We start from the raw sequence: 15,801 nt of genomic DNA, 5'->3' as shown, positions 1-15,801 counted from the left end.
AATAGGAGTGTGATGCGAGCCTGGAGGTGGGGTCATATAAGTTGCTCCAAATGGAACAGGCCAATGAGGATGGAAGGAGGAGCGTACACTGGCGCCTGGCGCCGCCTCTCAATCTAGCTTCAACCAATGAGGCTAGGAGCCGGACGAAGGCGGAGCACGTGGGATGTCCCCAGCACTTCCCGCCCCTACCTTGGGCCGCTGCAACTGTCCTCGGGTCAGGTCTGCGGTTCCTGCTCGGCGTTAACCGCTTTACTGGGGCCTGGCACTCCCCACTGAGAGCCACAGGGTGGAAGATCTCCTAACAAGCGACCTGGGCAGCCATCCTCTCGGATGCCGACCCTGGTCCGGCCCTCCAGCTCGGTTGCTGGGCTGGAGGCGTGGCCTTGGGAGCCGAAGCCCACCTCAGTGCTCCTCACGACTCTGGGTTCCCAAGGGGCTCACGGCTACGGAGCCGACGACCACCAGGACTTTCAGGGTGCAGAGGACCTGTGTTGGGCGGGGTCCCCCATGCCATTTAGGTGTGACTGATCTGGGCTTAAATGGTGAGCTCCACGCTCCCTGTTAAATTTCTCTCCACAGGTAGTCCTGATTGGAATCGTCATGTCAATACCTTCCAACTTTAAGTCCGCTGTTAATAGCCAATCTCTCTACCTGTGTGCACCCAGGTCACTGCTAGAGGTGAGGATGATGAAGTCAGGGCTCTGTAGAATCTCGCCATTTGTGTGCAACACTCTCAGGGTGCAAGCAGCTGTGGTGGAATGCTGTGTAATTCTGGCAAGAACCAGGGCTAAGAAAGTAAGAGGCTTAGCTTCTATTCCCTCTCTGGGCTTCTGTTTCCTCACCTCTAAGTGGAGATGACAGTATCTATCTTGCAGGAGGGTTTTGAGTAGGAGCAATGTAAGAAGACCAAGCACATGCAAGGTACTCGAACGCTAGCTGGTGTCACTAGATGGTTGTTTGACCTGCAGTCACCTGATTGTACTATCTTTCAAGACTTAGGCAACCTCGCCTCTGTGTTTCCTCAGCATCCTGTGCTCCAGTGATAAATTCTTATCATAGCACTTATCACTGCTTGCGATCACCTGTCTAGTTCTCTCCCTCCCCTACTGGACATGATCACCTCCAGACAGTGGGAACTTGGTGTTTGCAGAGGGGATGGATGCCTCAGACTTCAATGGCAAACTGCTGCAGTTAGATGGTTTACTCTGCAATTCAGCCTGTGGGGTACGCAGAGAGGCTTCCCTAGACAGGGTGATTCAGTGAGCCCAGCTACAGCCAGCCCGCCCGCTGAGCCACAGACCCCTGCAAATCTGCTCCTGCCCTCTGGCTGGTCATTGCCTTCCCCATGAGTATGCAGTGTTCACTTGGCCTTCGTAGAAGCAGACAATGCTGCTAGAACTGCCTCCCGCTCCTTTTTGTAAGTGACGCTCTGATGCAGTCAGTCTTTTTGGAAGAATGGTCTAAACAGCCCTTGGTTTTTCTACTCCAGGCTGAGAAGCAAGAAACTTCAGGGTGGGGGAGGAGAGGGGGGGAGACAACAGGAAAAACACATACAAGCTCATGAAGCTTACAAATTATTTTAACATAAAAAACACCAGCTGGCTCCAACTGACACAGGGTGGACAGGGGAGAGAGCGCACAGCTCTGGAGTCAGAGAACTCAGGTTCAAATCACTGCCTTTTTCTGAGCCTCAGTTTCCTTATTTGAAAAATAAGAATAATAAAACCTGATTCACAAAACTCGGGGTGAGGTCAAGATAGAGTATGTAGTTGATCTTGTGTTTCCATCCTCCATGTGAAAGGGGCATAACATGGGAGAAGGGGAACGCTGAGCGCTGCAAAGATGATGAGGACACTCCTTCTGTCACGGACACCCCAACGGCACCCCAGAAAGCCCTGTCTTTAATCCTCTCCCTGCTTGCCTTCTGCTGAAGGGGACCAGACAGCCTTCACCTTGGATCCATCAGGTTGGACCATTTGGGCAAGAGGCAGAGACGGGAGCTCTCCCCACAGGGTGCGAGGCCCTCAAGGAGGTAGGATCCAGACTTCCGTGAGGTCTGTCTGTCAAGATCCAGGCCACATCAAGCACAGGCCTCTGCACTTACAGGGAAGACCTGCAGAGGGACTCCTCTGAGCCGCTTTAACAGGGGAAACAATGTCCGGCTTCTTTTGATGATAATTTGGGCAAGACAAGCTATAATAAAATGGAATCGGTCAGACCAGTGCCAGAGGTAAGGTATCTTCTTTGCACATTCAAACTGTTACAGTGTCAGTGAAATGAGGTTTTCCTCCTTTGATCGCCCCTGGCTAGAGGCTGACACGTCACTGTTTTCACTCGTATCTGGCCAAACGCACATTTTCTTCATACTCTGAGGCGGGAGCAACGGAAGGTAGAAACATGGTAAGAGGAAGGAGCGTCACTTGGTTCATATGAACGAGCGAAGCAGACAGGAACAAGGAGAGGGAACTTGAGAATGATGATTTCGAGGACAAAGAGTAGCTGTTTCTTGGTTATATGATTTCACAGGAACAATAAAATCAAAAAAATAATCTTAAGACTCTTAACAGGCTCCTACAACTTATTATTTTTCACAAGACACAAGGAGAAAGAAGCAGGAGCTCCTAAGATCTAAAAATTCATCTTTTCTCAAAAGTCTCTAGGTAGGAACGCAGCTGGTTCCAAGCACAGTGAACGGAAACAGCAACAGGGGCCAAAGATGCGGAAAGAAAACTTATCTGTAATAAATTTTAAAGGCAATGGCTTTTCTTTATAAAATCAATCTTACGTGACAAATCAAAACTATAGTGAAAAAATAATTTTTCCATCCACGTATATAAAATATAAGAGAAGGTTGCCGTACATTAAGAATGAACATTTTTGATTTATTCAAAGTTTCAATCTAAAACCTCAATGAAATCTACCACCTTTATTACAAGGGGACTGATGATTCCTGAACAGAATGAAACAAAGGTCAGACAGATGGCACCGGACATGGGAGAGTGACCCAAACTGGCCGAGTGTGCGGAGGGTTTGGTCCAATAGATCGCAGACAGGCTGAAAGCCACGTTTTGTTGAGAAAGGATGTCAGAACTGGTTAACGAGTATAAACCTCCATAGGAAAATGAGTGATGGCAGCCTCGACAGAGACGGTTCACTTCAAGTCGATGATGTCTTCGTCCGAGGAAGCGGTGAGCCGAAAGGGGCTCCTGGCCCAGACTGGGCTGCCCGCTCGCTCTGCCACGGGGTCCTGGTCAGAGCGCGGCGGCTGGTAACGCCCCTCGGCACTGGGTTCACAAGTGGAAGGACTTTCCAAGGAGCCCGACGCGATCCTAGGGGAGAAGAGTCATTGTGAACAGATCCTGGGGGCCCCGCTAAGCTGGCTGCTCCGCTTCCTGCTCCTCCAAACTCAGGAGCCTGTCTCCCCAGCCCCCCGCCATTATGGGGGGAGGCGAGGAAGGGCAGGGGTCACCCCCTCCCCAACAGAGTGGGGTTCAGCAGGCAGACAGCCCTACCTCATGGGTTGTGGTGGAGTTTGTTTTTTTTTTTTTTTTTTGTCTTTTTAGTTCCATGATGGGAACTCCCGTTTTTGTGGGTTTTAAAAGCCAGTGATGGAGTTCCCATCGTGGCTCAGTGGTCACAAACCCAACTAGTATCCATGAGGACTTGGGTTCAATCCCTGGCCTCGCTCAGTGGCTTAAGGATCTGCTGTAGACATGAGCTGTGGTGTAGGTTGCAGATGCAGCTCAGATCCCACGTTGCTGTGGCTGTGGTGTAGGCCAGCAGCTGCAGCTCTGATTCCACTCCTAGCCTAGGAACTTCCATATGCCTCAGGTGCAGCCTTTAAAAGCAAAAAAAAAAAAAAAAAAAAAAAAAAAGCTAGGGCTGACACATAAGTGTTTGAGGCAAATTCAGAAAATGTCACTCTGTCTAAACCCCTCCCCTGGCTCCACATGGCCGGAGGACAATGCTGAAACTTTGGCCTGAGTACAGGCCCAGAGGCCACTAGACTGGCCCAACTGACCCCTCCAGCCTCCTCCCAGCCCACCTGAATGCTCTCTTTTTTTCTCCTGCTTACAGGACACTCACTCTCTTGAAACCTGCAGTACCAATTCAGGGAGGTCATTCATTCAACAAGTAGCCGGGTAGCCTACAAAACCCCCCAGCCCAGCCTCCGGCCGCTCTTGACTTTGCACCCTTCTTTGTGCTCAAGCTGATCTACTCTTCCTTCTCTTACTCTCTCTCCTCAGAGGCTTTGCCCCTGCTGGTCCCAGCTCAGAGGGGCTGTTCCCCCAGCTCCTTCGCATTCGAAGCTCAGCTCAGGGCCACTTCCTCCAAGAAGCCTTCCTTGACCCCCACCTCCACCTCAGGGGACTCTCCACCCCTCCACCCCATCACTTAGCTTCTTTTCAATTTCCTTGCCGCGCTTGTCATTAATGGAAACGACCGAGTTTGCTTAACTGTTCACAGGTTGCCTCTCTGTTTCTCTGCACTAGAAGGTGAAGTCCATGAGGGCGGGGGCCTGGCTACTTAGTGGGGGCTCAAAAACGTGTGTCGGGTGACAGCGCGAGTGAGTCAAGCGATCAAGCTAATGCCTGCTTGATCTATGAAGACTTGGCTCAGCCTTCCCTGAAGTTTGAGGGCCCCCTGCCCCCGGGGTGGCCTGAATGGCACCCCTCTTTCTTCGGCATCGCCTGCCAGCTTGGAACGGTGTAATTCCTAGTATGTCCTTGCTGGCCTCCCCGCCGCCTGTGAAGCCCTTGAAGTTGAGCTGCACAGCCCAGCTCAGTGCCCTCTGTGCGCAGACTGTGTGTGGAATGAAGGAAGAGGACCTGGCCTCAGGGGCGGGATGCTGCTGGAGGGACAGAGAGATGCTTAGAGGACAAGCCAGTGGGATTCGACAAACATTCACGGACCTGTGAGACTGAGCTGCCATCAGGAAGGCGGTGCCCGTTCCTAGACCCACCAGAAGGACAGGAAAGAGTCTATTTCCTGTCGCTCCTACTGAACTTTTTTGCTTCAAAAAACCTCTGTCAATCTGGGTGAGTGGAAAAATGTCTCCTATTTTAATGTGCATTTGCTGGACTGCGGTGCGGGCCCCTCCCCAGCAGGCTGTGTGCTCCCTGGGGATCCTCAGAGGAGCTGGACCCGGGCCCTCTGCTGTGGCTGGCCCCACGGCATCAATAGTCAGCAGGAAGGGCCCTGCGGCTGTCCTGTGACTTGAGGGGCCCCCCGCCCTGAGCAGGGGCTGTTTGTTCCCTCTTTACCTGTCGCTGCTCGTTGACCTCACTGTCCCTGGCTTAGGGCCTCCTTGGTTTTCTTCCAAGCGCTTCCGGGCTTTTGCCTTGGGCTTAGGTGCTCCTTCTGACCTGGGTCCACTTTCATCGGAGAGGCCTGGTTGCAGGGGAGAATCACAGGTCCGAGGGTCACTCCCACAGTGCGCCAGAGAGACAGAAAATGCTCTTTTTCTCTCTCAGTTGGGTACCGGTACATTATTGGGATCAAATCAAGAAGAACGATGATAACGTCTACATTTTTTTGATTGTTGTTATTTTTTTAGTGCTACACCTGCGGCATATGGCAAGTTCCCAGGCTAGGGGTCAAGTTGGAGCTGTAGCTGCCGACCTCTACCACAGCCACAGCAGCGCCAGATCTGAGCCACATCTGTGACCTACACCACAGCTCACAGCAATGCGGGACCCTTAACCCACTGAGCGAGGCCAGGGATTGAACCCATGTCCTCATGGATACTAGTCAGATTCGTTACCACTGAGCCGTGACAGGAACTCCCAGAGTCTGTATTTTAAAATAATTGCTTTTCTTGTCGTATTGGTGGAGGGTTTTTCTTTGTTTTAATTAGAGTGAACATGTGCCCTGATAAAAGGGCCCGTTCCTTTTTTAACTCTTTGCTTTTGAGGATCGTGAACATCCACAGATAACACCAGCAGGTGTCTTTATAAACAGCGAAGATACGAGAATCAAGGGCCGTTACCCAGCAGCTCCCTGCGGGTCCTGCTGGCTATTTCTTTGATCTCCATGCGGGACAGGGACAAGGAGTGAGTGACCGGAATGGCTGCGATGCCGACGCCGATGGAGGTGGGCGGGGGGATGACCTTGGAGACCAAGGGCGACTTCAGAGGCCGCTCGATGCTTCTGCCCACAAGGTTTCTGAGTGGAATCTTGTACAGATTTTTGGACTGAATTTCACCTGAAATAAGAGTTGGAAAAGAATATCAGCACTTGGAGAGAAGTGCATATTATTTGTGAGAGGATATCTTCTGGCTCCTCCACGTGATGAGCATGAAGGAAGATTTCGTGTCGCAGGCGGACCTCCCAGGTCTTGCGAGGGCAATAAAGTGATGGCGCCCGACCACTCTGTCTTCTGAGGCCATCGTGTTCATGGGAAGGTGGAGTAAAATGGGAATAAAAGGCACCCAGGGCTGGTTACGCGTGCACAGGAGGCAGGAGTTGACAAGAAAAGCAGGGCTGTCCTGCTGGGGGACGGGGGCTCCTAAAGATGACTCATGAGGTGAGAAGCTAGGAAAAGGGTGAGGCAGCGACCCCAGCGAAGGCCTGCAGGGCTCGAGGGCAAAGCCAGACAGAGCAAAAGCTGGGTGTGCAGAGTAATGCGGGTTTCATGGCGATATCCTTTTAGCTCAAAAATCCTGCCACATCGTTAACATTCCTGAAGAAAGACAGCTTGCTGGGTGGGGCCAGCTGGAATCTCTCTGGCCCTCAACCCCCATTTCCCCATTGAAACAACTGTCTTCATAATGGGTGTGTTTAGGGGGTTCTCACAAGGTTTGGGAATACAACTAGACTGCGATTTTTTTTTTTTTTGGTCTTTTTAGGGCCTCACCTGAGGCATATGGAAGTTCCTGGCTAGGCGTGGAATAGCAGCTACAGCTGCCGGTCTATACCACAGCCACAGCAACTGGGGATCCGAGCCGCGTCTGCAACCTACATCACAGCTCAGGGCAACGCCGGATCCTTAAGCCACTGAGTGAGGCCAGGGCTTGAACCCCCATTCTCATGGATGCCAGTCGGATTTGTTACCGCTGAGCCCCGATGGGAACTCCAGACTGCAAATTTTTTTTAATGGCTTCAAACAGTAAGTCCCTTAGGCAGTAGTCACATGTCAGTATCGGACCACGAACAGGAGAAAGGAGAATGGATCAAAAATATCATAAGACAGTAAAATGGACTTCACCTTCCCCCAGGGAAGAAGGAAACACTGGAGCATCTCGGCCTGGGGGTGTCTGAGGAGAATTGTGGGCACTGGCCCCCTTGGAGCTGCCTCCAGACGAGACCTCACTCACCGATGCGGTCGCAGTGAAGTATATATCCGACTAGAGAGAAAGAGAAGGCGTTACTGAGCCACGGGCGCTCGAGGCCCTGCACCCGCCGGCCCTCCTGTCGTCCCCGCAGAGCCCCACCCGCCCCCGTGCTGGGCAGCTGCGTCTCGGGGCCTGTGGCACAGCGTTGCGCGCTCACTCTCCCCACTTCTTATCTGTGGTTGCTACACAGTGGAAAGGAGGCGATTTCCCACACACCTTCTGCGAACACAGACACACACACTTCCCGAACAGGGATCTCAGGCACCTGGGGGTTAGAACTGGAGAGGGTTTGGGATTCAGTCGGGTCCATTTCTCAGGTGGGGAAACGCGTCCTCATGCAGGCTTCTGCAGACCCTCAAGCACACCCATGATGCTGGCTTTGGGGTAACGGCAGTGGTGTGTGGGCGTGTGTGCAGGGGGGCAGCTCCTACTCGGTCAGGAGTACTGAGTTTCAGGGATTTTGCCACCTGGCTGCTAAGCACAGTCATTATTAAACTCAAATTATATTAAAAACAAAGTATTAAATACCAAAGTTCAACCATTCCTAATATTTTACTGCACTGACTGTCATCTATGCTCTTGAGGCAATTTGCATGAACAGTGTTGGGGTGGGGGGCGGGGGGCACCCTGTGATAGCAGCTCCCGGGTGTCACTTCCTAACTCCGTTCTGTGTTCACGCGGGCAGCTTGGATCAATCGCGGTGGGACTATTTCCCCCACCATTTGGTTTAATTTCCACCAGTCATTTGGTTTAATGACTATGATTTCTAGGAGGGTGACAAATAGCTTAAGGGATCACCTATCAGATTTAGTGACAACAAACTTGGAAGAAGAATGAAGGGATTGAGATATAAGTCCAACTGTAAAATCGTAGTTGAACTGCAGCCATCGCGTGAGGAAGGAGTCCACCAAAAATGAACAAAAACATTTCGTGAGAGCCAACTGGCTGAATGGACTTTACAAGTATTATACATTTTATTATTATGTATAAACTGTAAGCTATTTACAATTATTTGTAAATCGTAAGCTATTGATGTTTTATATCAGGAAAATTTATCATCAACTAATGTCCACATACATGTATGTACGGACACATCCACACCCGTTTTCCAGAGGGTTGGTGGTTAAACACTTACCAGCATCCCACTGGCACTGTTGGTGAGGTCCCTGCTCTCCCAGAACTGTCAGTACAGTGGGGACAGTATGCAGTCGCCCGGGGAGCCCAGGAGGCCACACAGGAAAACCCAACCCTCGTGTCTGTGATCAGCTTTCTCATCTCCGGGTGGCGTGTCCCCCCCACCCCCACCATGATGACGTGGTATTGTCATCATGCCCTGAAACCTCGTGGCGCTGGGGGCACCCAAAGCCCCTCAGCCAGGAACAAGACCCCAGTTCTACTCACCCTGGAGGCCACGAGCTGCAGCTGAGGCACGACGGCTGTGTGGACCAGGTTCCCGTTCACCACCAGGCGGATCTCCATGGAGTCGGTGGTGAAGGCCAGCAGGTACGGAAAGGCGCAGACTGCAAGGCAACCAGCGTCAGCGCCCAGCCCGGGCTGCGTGCGGAGCTGCCGGGACCCTCTCACACCCCCTCGCTTCTCCAGCAACTCCCATCTCTCCTGTTCCTCTGGCTGCTTCTCTTCTTCTTTCACGGCTGCATGCCTCCCAGTTCTGGGGGCGCCTCCCTTAGTCGCCAAGCTGCTGCTCAGTGAGGTGTCTGGGCTCCTCCCACTGGTATCCGGACCCCATCTTCCGGGGGCGCACTGCCCACCCAGGTCCTGGAGGTCCTCCCCCCACCCCCACCCGCACTGTGCCACGGTCCACACCGCGGCTGGTCGCCGCGCCCTCTCCTTCCCGAGCCTCCCGCCTGGGAACCTGCCTTTGCTCCTCCTCCACTCCGTCCCCGAGCCGCCCTCCCCTGCGCTCCTCCTGTGTGTCTGGGCAGGGCTGCCTCCTGTTCCCCACTGTCCCTCTCAGCATCCCTGGGCTTCGGTGGGTTTGCTGAGTTATTGGCTAAAGGTTGGCCCCTCTTCTTGAGAGGGTTTTGGTGACTTTCAGGTACCATAGCTGCCCAGGTGCCCTGTGAGCCCACCTTTGTCTTCCTCACTGGCCACTTGGCACGCTCCTTGGCAAACGCATCACTCTCCTGTCTTCACCCCGACTCTTCCTGCCACCTGCACGCCTCTCGCCTGGATCTCTCACGTGGGCCTCAAGCGCTGGGGCTCAGACCTGAGCCATTTCCAGCCCACCCCCCGCAGATACCCTAATGAATCTGCATCAAAACCAGACTGGTCCTCCCAGTATCTAGATGGTTCCTCTGCTCTCCTCTCAAAACTCTACACGTTTACCTGTCAACAAATGTATTACTTTGAGGAAAAAAGTACTGACATTCTTGGCTCTGATCTGACTCTCGTCAGGCAGATGCCCAGCTGTGGCTCTTGAACCACAGAAACGAGGCTCCACCGCTCACATCCTGACATTTCAGTGGTAAGCCAAGTACCTGAGTTTCTGTGCCTCCAGCCTCCCCAGCTTCAAAAGATATAAGAGAGACGCTGAATGCGTTGTGCTTCTCCCCCAAGTCAGTCAGAGTTTCACAGCTGGAGGTCTTGCTCTCGAACAGGAAATCAAGACCCAGAAACAAAAGGGCACCAGGAGATACCCAAGCACTGGAAACATATCTCATTGCTCCCAAATGGTTACAGGCTCAGGCCCCGAGAGACCTGGCAGGAGCAGTGGGGGCCAACAGTCTCCAAAGGGGAACAAGATGAAAACAATTAAAGAAGACGACTCTGAATAGTCATTGGACTCACATAATTCATGGCCATTTAGCGGTAAGCTGGTGAGTCTGCTTATGCAGGGTGGGAGAATTCAAATGTCTCTGTCTAGGGGGAAAGAATGATGATAAAGGGTCTTCTTACCAATCGCACAGGGAGCCTGGTTCCAACAGAACTGGAAATCTGACGCAGAGGGTTGAACCAAAAAAGAGCCACCATTAAACGGGCAAACCTTTTTATAGATGCAACTGTCTGCAATGAAACAACAGCGACTCATTTTTGTTAAACACGCAGGTAGCTGTCATGAGACCAATGAGAAACAGACAACAGGAAAAGCATCCTATCTGCTCGTTCTTTACGAAAGCCGGTGCGAAGGCTGCCAGGACGAGGTTCTCGGGGGTGGGGTGCAGTCAAGGGCAGAGCACTATTGCTGCTGCCAGTCGTCACGGCTGCCATTTCTGGAGGATTTACTGTGGGTCAGGCACCGAGCTTTACAACATTCTCCTGTTTAATCTACGTAACCTTACGAAGCAGATGCTATTATTATGCTCATTTTACAGATGAGCACATTGAGGCAGGAACGGTGAAGGAGCTTGTCCGCAGTCTCAGGAATCCTACCCGGCGGGGGGCACAAGTTGGCTTGACTGCAGAGAGGAAGGGGCACTTGAGGGCAGCCCTCCCACGGGGGTGGGGGGGCACGCTCTGAGCCTCACTCGGCAGCACGTGTGTGACGGGAGCTGTTCACACCCTGCCCCCCACCATTTTGTTATGAAAACGTGAAGCCACATGCCTGAATCACCTTGGTAAACCTGAGCCAGCATGAGATTAAGGCCTGGTTAGTTCAATTACACTGTTCCTGGCCTGCTCTGAGCCCCAAACACAAGTCCAGGCGGTTTAGACCCTTCTGGAGTAAGAAAGTTCACATGGAAACAAAGGCCCCTTTTACTCCCGAAGCCCATCAGGTTTTAGCCGTACAGTCTTATTTTACATTATTTTAAAAAACAGCTTTACTGGCGTTTCTGTCGCGGTGCAGAGGAAACAAATCCAACTAGGAACCATGGGGTTGCGGGTTCGATCCCTGGCCTCTCTCAGTGGGTTAAGGATCCGGCATTGCCGTGAGCTGTGGTGTAGGTCACAGACGAAGCTCAGATCCCGAGTTGCTGTGGCTGTGGCCGTGGCCAGTGGCTATAGCTCTGATTAGATCCCTAGCCTGGGAACCTTCATATGCCGCGGAGCGGCCCTAGAAAAGACCGAAAAAAAAAAAATTACCCTGTGTGATATAACTAGCATCACTGCTCTCAATCAATCCACATCTTAGCTGAGAAAAACGTGTTATTGTTTCAGTTAGACTGGGTAGCCTTATCCAGGAAAATACCTTACTACCACCGCCTTTAGCTTTAAAAAAATCCTTTTTTTTTTTTTGTCTTTTTGCCATTTCTTGGGCCGCTCCCGCGGCATATGGAGGTTCCCAGGCTAGGGGTTGAATCAGAGCTGTAGCCACTGGCCTACACCAGAGCCACAGCAACGCAGGATCCGAGCCACGTCTGCAACCTACACCACAGCTCACGGCAACGCCGGATCCTGAACCCACTGAGCAAGGGCAGGGACCGAACCCGCAACCTCATGGTTCCTAGTCGGATTCGTTAACCACTGTGCCACGACGGGAACTCCTAGCTTTAAAAAGATCCTTTTTGTTGTAGTATCAGATTAGCTTTTATCATATGAGCGGCATATGGAGGTTCCCAGGCTAGGGATCCAATCGGAGCTGTAGCCGCTGGCCCGCACCACAGCCACAGCAACGCAGGACCTGAGCCTCGTCTGTAACCTACACCACAGCTCACGGCAATGCCAGATCCTTAACCCACTGAGCAAGGCCAGGGATCAAACCCACGTCCTCATGGATGCTAGTCTGGTTCCCTAACCACTGAGCAACATCGGGAACTCCTCATATTAGCTTTTGAAATGCCGGAAGTCCTTAAAGACTCCATTTGATATTTTTGGTCTGCATGACGCCCACTCTGCCACCTGATGCAAACTAAGGCAGCTGAGGCCGGGTATGCCAGGTTGAGGCGGATTTCATTAACACCTGAGAAATGGCAAAAGGTGGAAGAGAAGCTGTCGTTAAACTTTTGGGCACTGGACTCAGGAGGGCCCCAAACGTGAACCCAGGCTCTGCTGCTTGTCGCTGCACAATCTTGAGAAAGGCAGTTCCCCGCTCCAGGCCTCAGGAGCCTTATCTCCAGACGACAGAGAGTAACGGACACTGAGGAGTCCCTGGAACAGCGATGGGGCAGACTGAGCCCAGGTCCCTGGGCGGAAGCCACTGCCATCACTCCCATGTCCTGGGACACCCCCCAGTGGGCGGTGCCTGCACGGCACCTCCCCGGGATCTCTGGCCCCCTGGGAGATCTAGGCAGGACCGAAATTTTAGATGCTCTCTGGGGTGCAGTTAAGGTCAGACGTCATGTAAATCTGAAGCCAAGTCCCTTTAAATTGTCCAGAACAACAACAACAACAAGACCCAGCCAAACAAAAGCCAGTCGATTCCGGCACACAGAGATACAAAAGCACATCATTTACTTACAGTTGTAACACAGGAGCAGGCCGGCTTCTCCATCTTCGTACACATCAATAGCTGCAACGAAATGAACCTGCAATGATAATGGGCAACGGTAGTGGGCAGGCTGGACACTGGCACTATGAAAAGATGTTCTCAAGTTAGGGCTCTCCGTAACCTCGGGCGCCGGGGGTCATTCCCACCGCACCAGCTCCCACACTGCCGCGCGGGCGGTCGCGATGGCACCGGGCTTCCTCAGGTCTTTTCTCAGCCTTTGGGATGCTCCCCAGGCGGACAGCTCCACCGGCTCTACTGAACTGCCTCCTATGTGTATGGTGTGCTCCAGGCCACAGGGCTTTTCACGTGGGTTACTTGTTTCACTTGCATGCCAACCCCAGATAGCAGGTGGCATTGCTCCCACTTTACAGATGAGGGACGTGAGGCTCAGAGGGCTGGAGTCGCTCTGTCCCTCGGCTAGTAAGTGCCCCAGCCAAGATCCCAGCTGGCTCTCTGCTTCTTTTCCTTCCTCAACACCCCCGGACTTCAGCCAAGCTTCCCCAGGGCCCCGGATGTGGTCTTGGAGCCCCAAGATGAGGAGGCCTGCACGTCTACCCTTCCTCCCGCACTTCCAGGGAGGCAGCACGACGTGGCGCGGAAGGTGTTAGAAGCCCTCGCTGTGGCCTGGGGGAGCCTTCTTCCAGGGCGTCTATTTCTGTGTTTGAGAAGACGGTCCTTAATCTGATGGTGTCCTTGGAACCTCTTGAGGTGGAAGACTCTCGCCCTCGAAAAATCTGCTTTTCCACTGCCTCAGGGTCTCCTCAGCCCTTGCAGTCCGGCCTCCCTTGCCGTCAGGGACACTGCCCTCTCTAAGCTCCGAGAAGACGCCCTTCTCCCCAGACAGCTCACCCCTCCGTCCGGTTCTCCGCAGCCTTGGACCTGGGACATGGGACATGAGCATCTCCCTCCTGCTCTCTCTCCCACTGCAGGTAATTCTCTCATTTATCAAGATCGCCACCTTTATGGCTTAGATTTTTACTCCGCTCTATTTTTTTTTGTCTTTTTTTTGCCATTTCTTGGGCCACTCCCACAGCATATGGAGGTTCCCAGGCTAGGGGTCTAATCAGAGCTATAGCTGCCGGCCTACGCCAGAGCCACAGCAACGTGGGATCCGAGCCACGTCTGCGACCTACACCACAGTTCACGGCAATGCTGGATCCTTAACCCACTGAGCGAGGTCAGGGATCAAACCCGCAGCCTCATTGTTCCTAGTCGGATTTGTTAACCACTGAGCCACGACGGGAACTCCTATTCTGCTCTGAATCTGCAACCTCAGACACACATACTCCTCAGCGCTCCAGCCCATAATCCTGCCTTTTGTTTCCCCCAGTGCAATAAATTCCTCACCCAGGGACACAGGAGGCCGTGTGGGGAGCAGACAGGAGACGACCCTGGTCAGACAGACCCGAGCTGCCATCCTGCCTGACCACCTGCTGCCTCATGGTCTGCAGCAAATGCTGCACCTCTGGCCCCAGGTCTTCTCCCGTGAACTGACGGACCGATGATCCGGACTCTGCTCACTGTCAGGACGATTCCAGGAGCCCAGGGCCTGACATGGGATCAGCACTCCATGGGGGCTCTCATCTCTGCATCACACGCGGCTATTTCCCTTCTAAACTTCCTCCCTTCTGTTAGCAGATCTAGCCCCAGAGTCTCAGGGACTCCCCTTTCCACCCAAGTCCAGCAGCATCCTCCCCCCGTGTCTCTCGGATGCCCTCTGCGTGCCCTGCTGTGCCCCGGGCTAGGCTGGACCTCCCTCTGGCTCCTCTCTTTCCAGCCCCTCCAGTCTCTGCACCGTCACCCCCGGGCCCTCCTCCTCACTGCTGTCACCCAAACACAAAGGTCTCATGGCTGTGCGGAAGCCCCCTCTGGCCACCCTCCGCCAGGGCCTCTGCCATGGAACCCCTGCCCCCCCCCACCCATTCTCACCTGGCATTGCACTAGGTGCCATTAAACAGGCAGAAATGAAAAGGCAAGGTCTTGCCCCTCAAGAAAAAGCCAGAAAAGCCTGCAAGTTCATAAAGCAGGATACAAGGGGGCGAAGGGCATAACCAGAGTGGTGGGGGCTTTGCAGGGCTGGGAGACGGCGAGGCCCAGGGGTCAAGAGTGCTGATTCTGGGATCAGGAAGACATGGGGTCAAATTCCAAGTAATTCCTCTGCTGCTTGGTACCAGCCCTCCATTTCAGTGATCTGCCTGGCACGCAAGCTCGTCTGCTTCCTGCTGCTCTTCTCCCCCCGCCCCACTGGTATCTCAGCTTCGTGGGGCAGAGGCCCCGCTGGCCTCATCACTGTGGCTTTCTCAGCACCTAGATCAGGGCCTGTCAAATACATGCTTACTGAACGCACGACTGAGCACCTGAAAGCCCAGCTCCGCCACCTGAGAGGAGTGTGCACTGAGCCAGTGGTGTAACCTCTCGGAACCTGTGTCTTCATGTGTAAAACGGGAGATAAGAACACCTCCTCCTACGGGGCTGGGGACGCTGGGAGGTCACTCACATAAGCACCTGGCGTCCATGCTCCACAAGTGCCAGCGAAGCATCGTTTAGCTATGGAACCCGCATCAAGAGGGTATTTCACGCGAGGGAACAGCCCTTGGGCCCCCTCGGGCCCCCTCGTGCCCAGGGAGGGACGCTTCCTGTCCCCGGCACTCTGACTTACAGTCATTTCTCAGGTGTCCCAGCGCTTGTCAGTTCGATGACGCCTATCTCAGCCAGAGGCGTCGAGCCCCAGGGGGTGTGACTGTGTCTGCTCTGCCGGACTGTGACCTTCCTGAGGGGAGGGCAGGTGCTGCCAGCTTTGTAGCCAGGACCTGCTCTCCCCATCACGCTCTGTGAGCCCCTGGATGCTGCAGAATGCTGGGCCAGGCAACCTGGGTTCAAGTCCTGCCTCTGCTACTTATTAGCTGTGTGGTTTTGGGTAAATATGTGACTCCTCTTTCCTGAGCCTCAGTTTCCTTTCCTGCAGAAACGGGGAAGGGAACAGCGCTTTCCTGTCAGGGCCACGGGGCTGAAAGTCAGGCGCAGCGACCACCGCATGGACTTCATCGCTTCCTCCTGGGGCCCCCCATCATATTTCATCAG

General features: G+C 53.4%; 1 protein-coding gene across 2 annotated transcripts in view; it reads right to left on the bottom strand.

Annotated features, from left to right (window-relative positions):
• Window positions 1-2,861: 2,861 nt before the first annotated feature.
• The window catches only part of GARNL3 (GTPase activating Rap/RanGAP domain like 3), a 148,161-nt gene continuing 135,221 nt past the window's right edge, over window positions 2,862-15,801 (bottom strand). The window contains exons 24-30 of one of the 2 annotated variants that reach the window (XM_047768439.1): window positions 12,691-12,757; window positions 10,251-10,358; window positions 8,736-8,854; window positions 7,208-7,346; window positions 5,990-6,205; window positions 5,265-5,391; window positions 2,862-3,329 (exon numbers count right to left, since the gene is read on the bottom strand). In XM_047768439.1, the coding sequence (XP_047624395.1) occupies window positions 3,152-3,329; window positions 5,265-5,391; window positions 5,990-6,205; window positions 7,208-7,346; window positions 8,736-8,854; window positions 10,251-10,358; window positions 12,691-12,757 (954 nt within the window). In that variant the 3' untranslated portion in view covers window positions 2,862-3,151. Of the gene's footprint in view, window positions 3,330-5,264; window positions 5,392-5,989; window positions 6,206-7,207; window positions 7,347-7,694; window positions 7,806-8,735; window positions 8,855-10,250; window positions 10,359-12,690; window positions 12,758-15,801 lie in introns of those variants that run through there. The other variant, XM_047768440.1, reaches the window with a different exon arrangement.

Source organism: Phacochoerus africanus, chromosome 2 (genome assembly GCF_016906955.1).
Source record: "Phacochoerus africanus isolate WHEZ1 chromosome 2, ROS_Pafr_v1, whole genome shotgun sequence".
Taxonomy (NCBI): domain Eukaryota; kingdom Metazoa; phylum Chordata; class Mammalia; order Artiodactyla; family Suidae; genus Phacochoerus; species Phacochoerus africanus.
The sequence above is the reverse complement of the archived record's forward strand: the minus strand, read 5'-3'. Positions and strand labels throughout refer to the sequence as shown.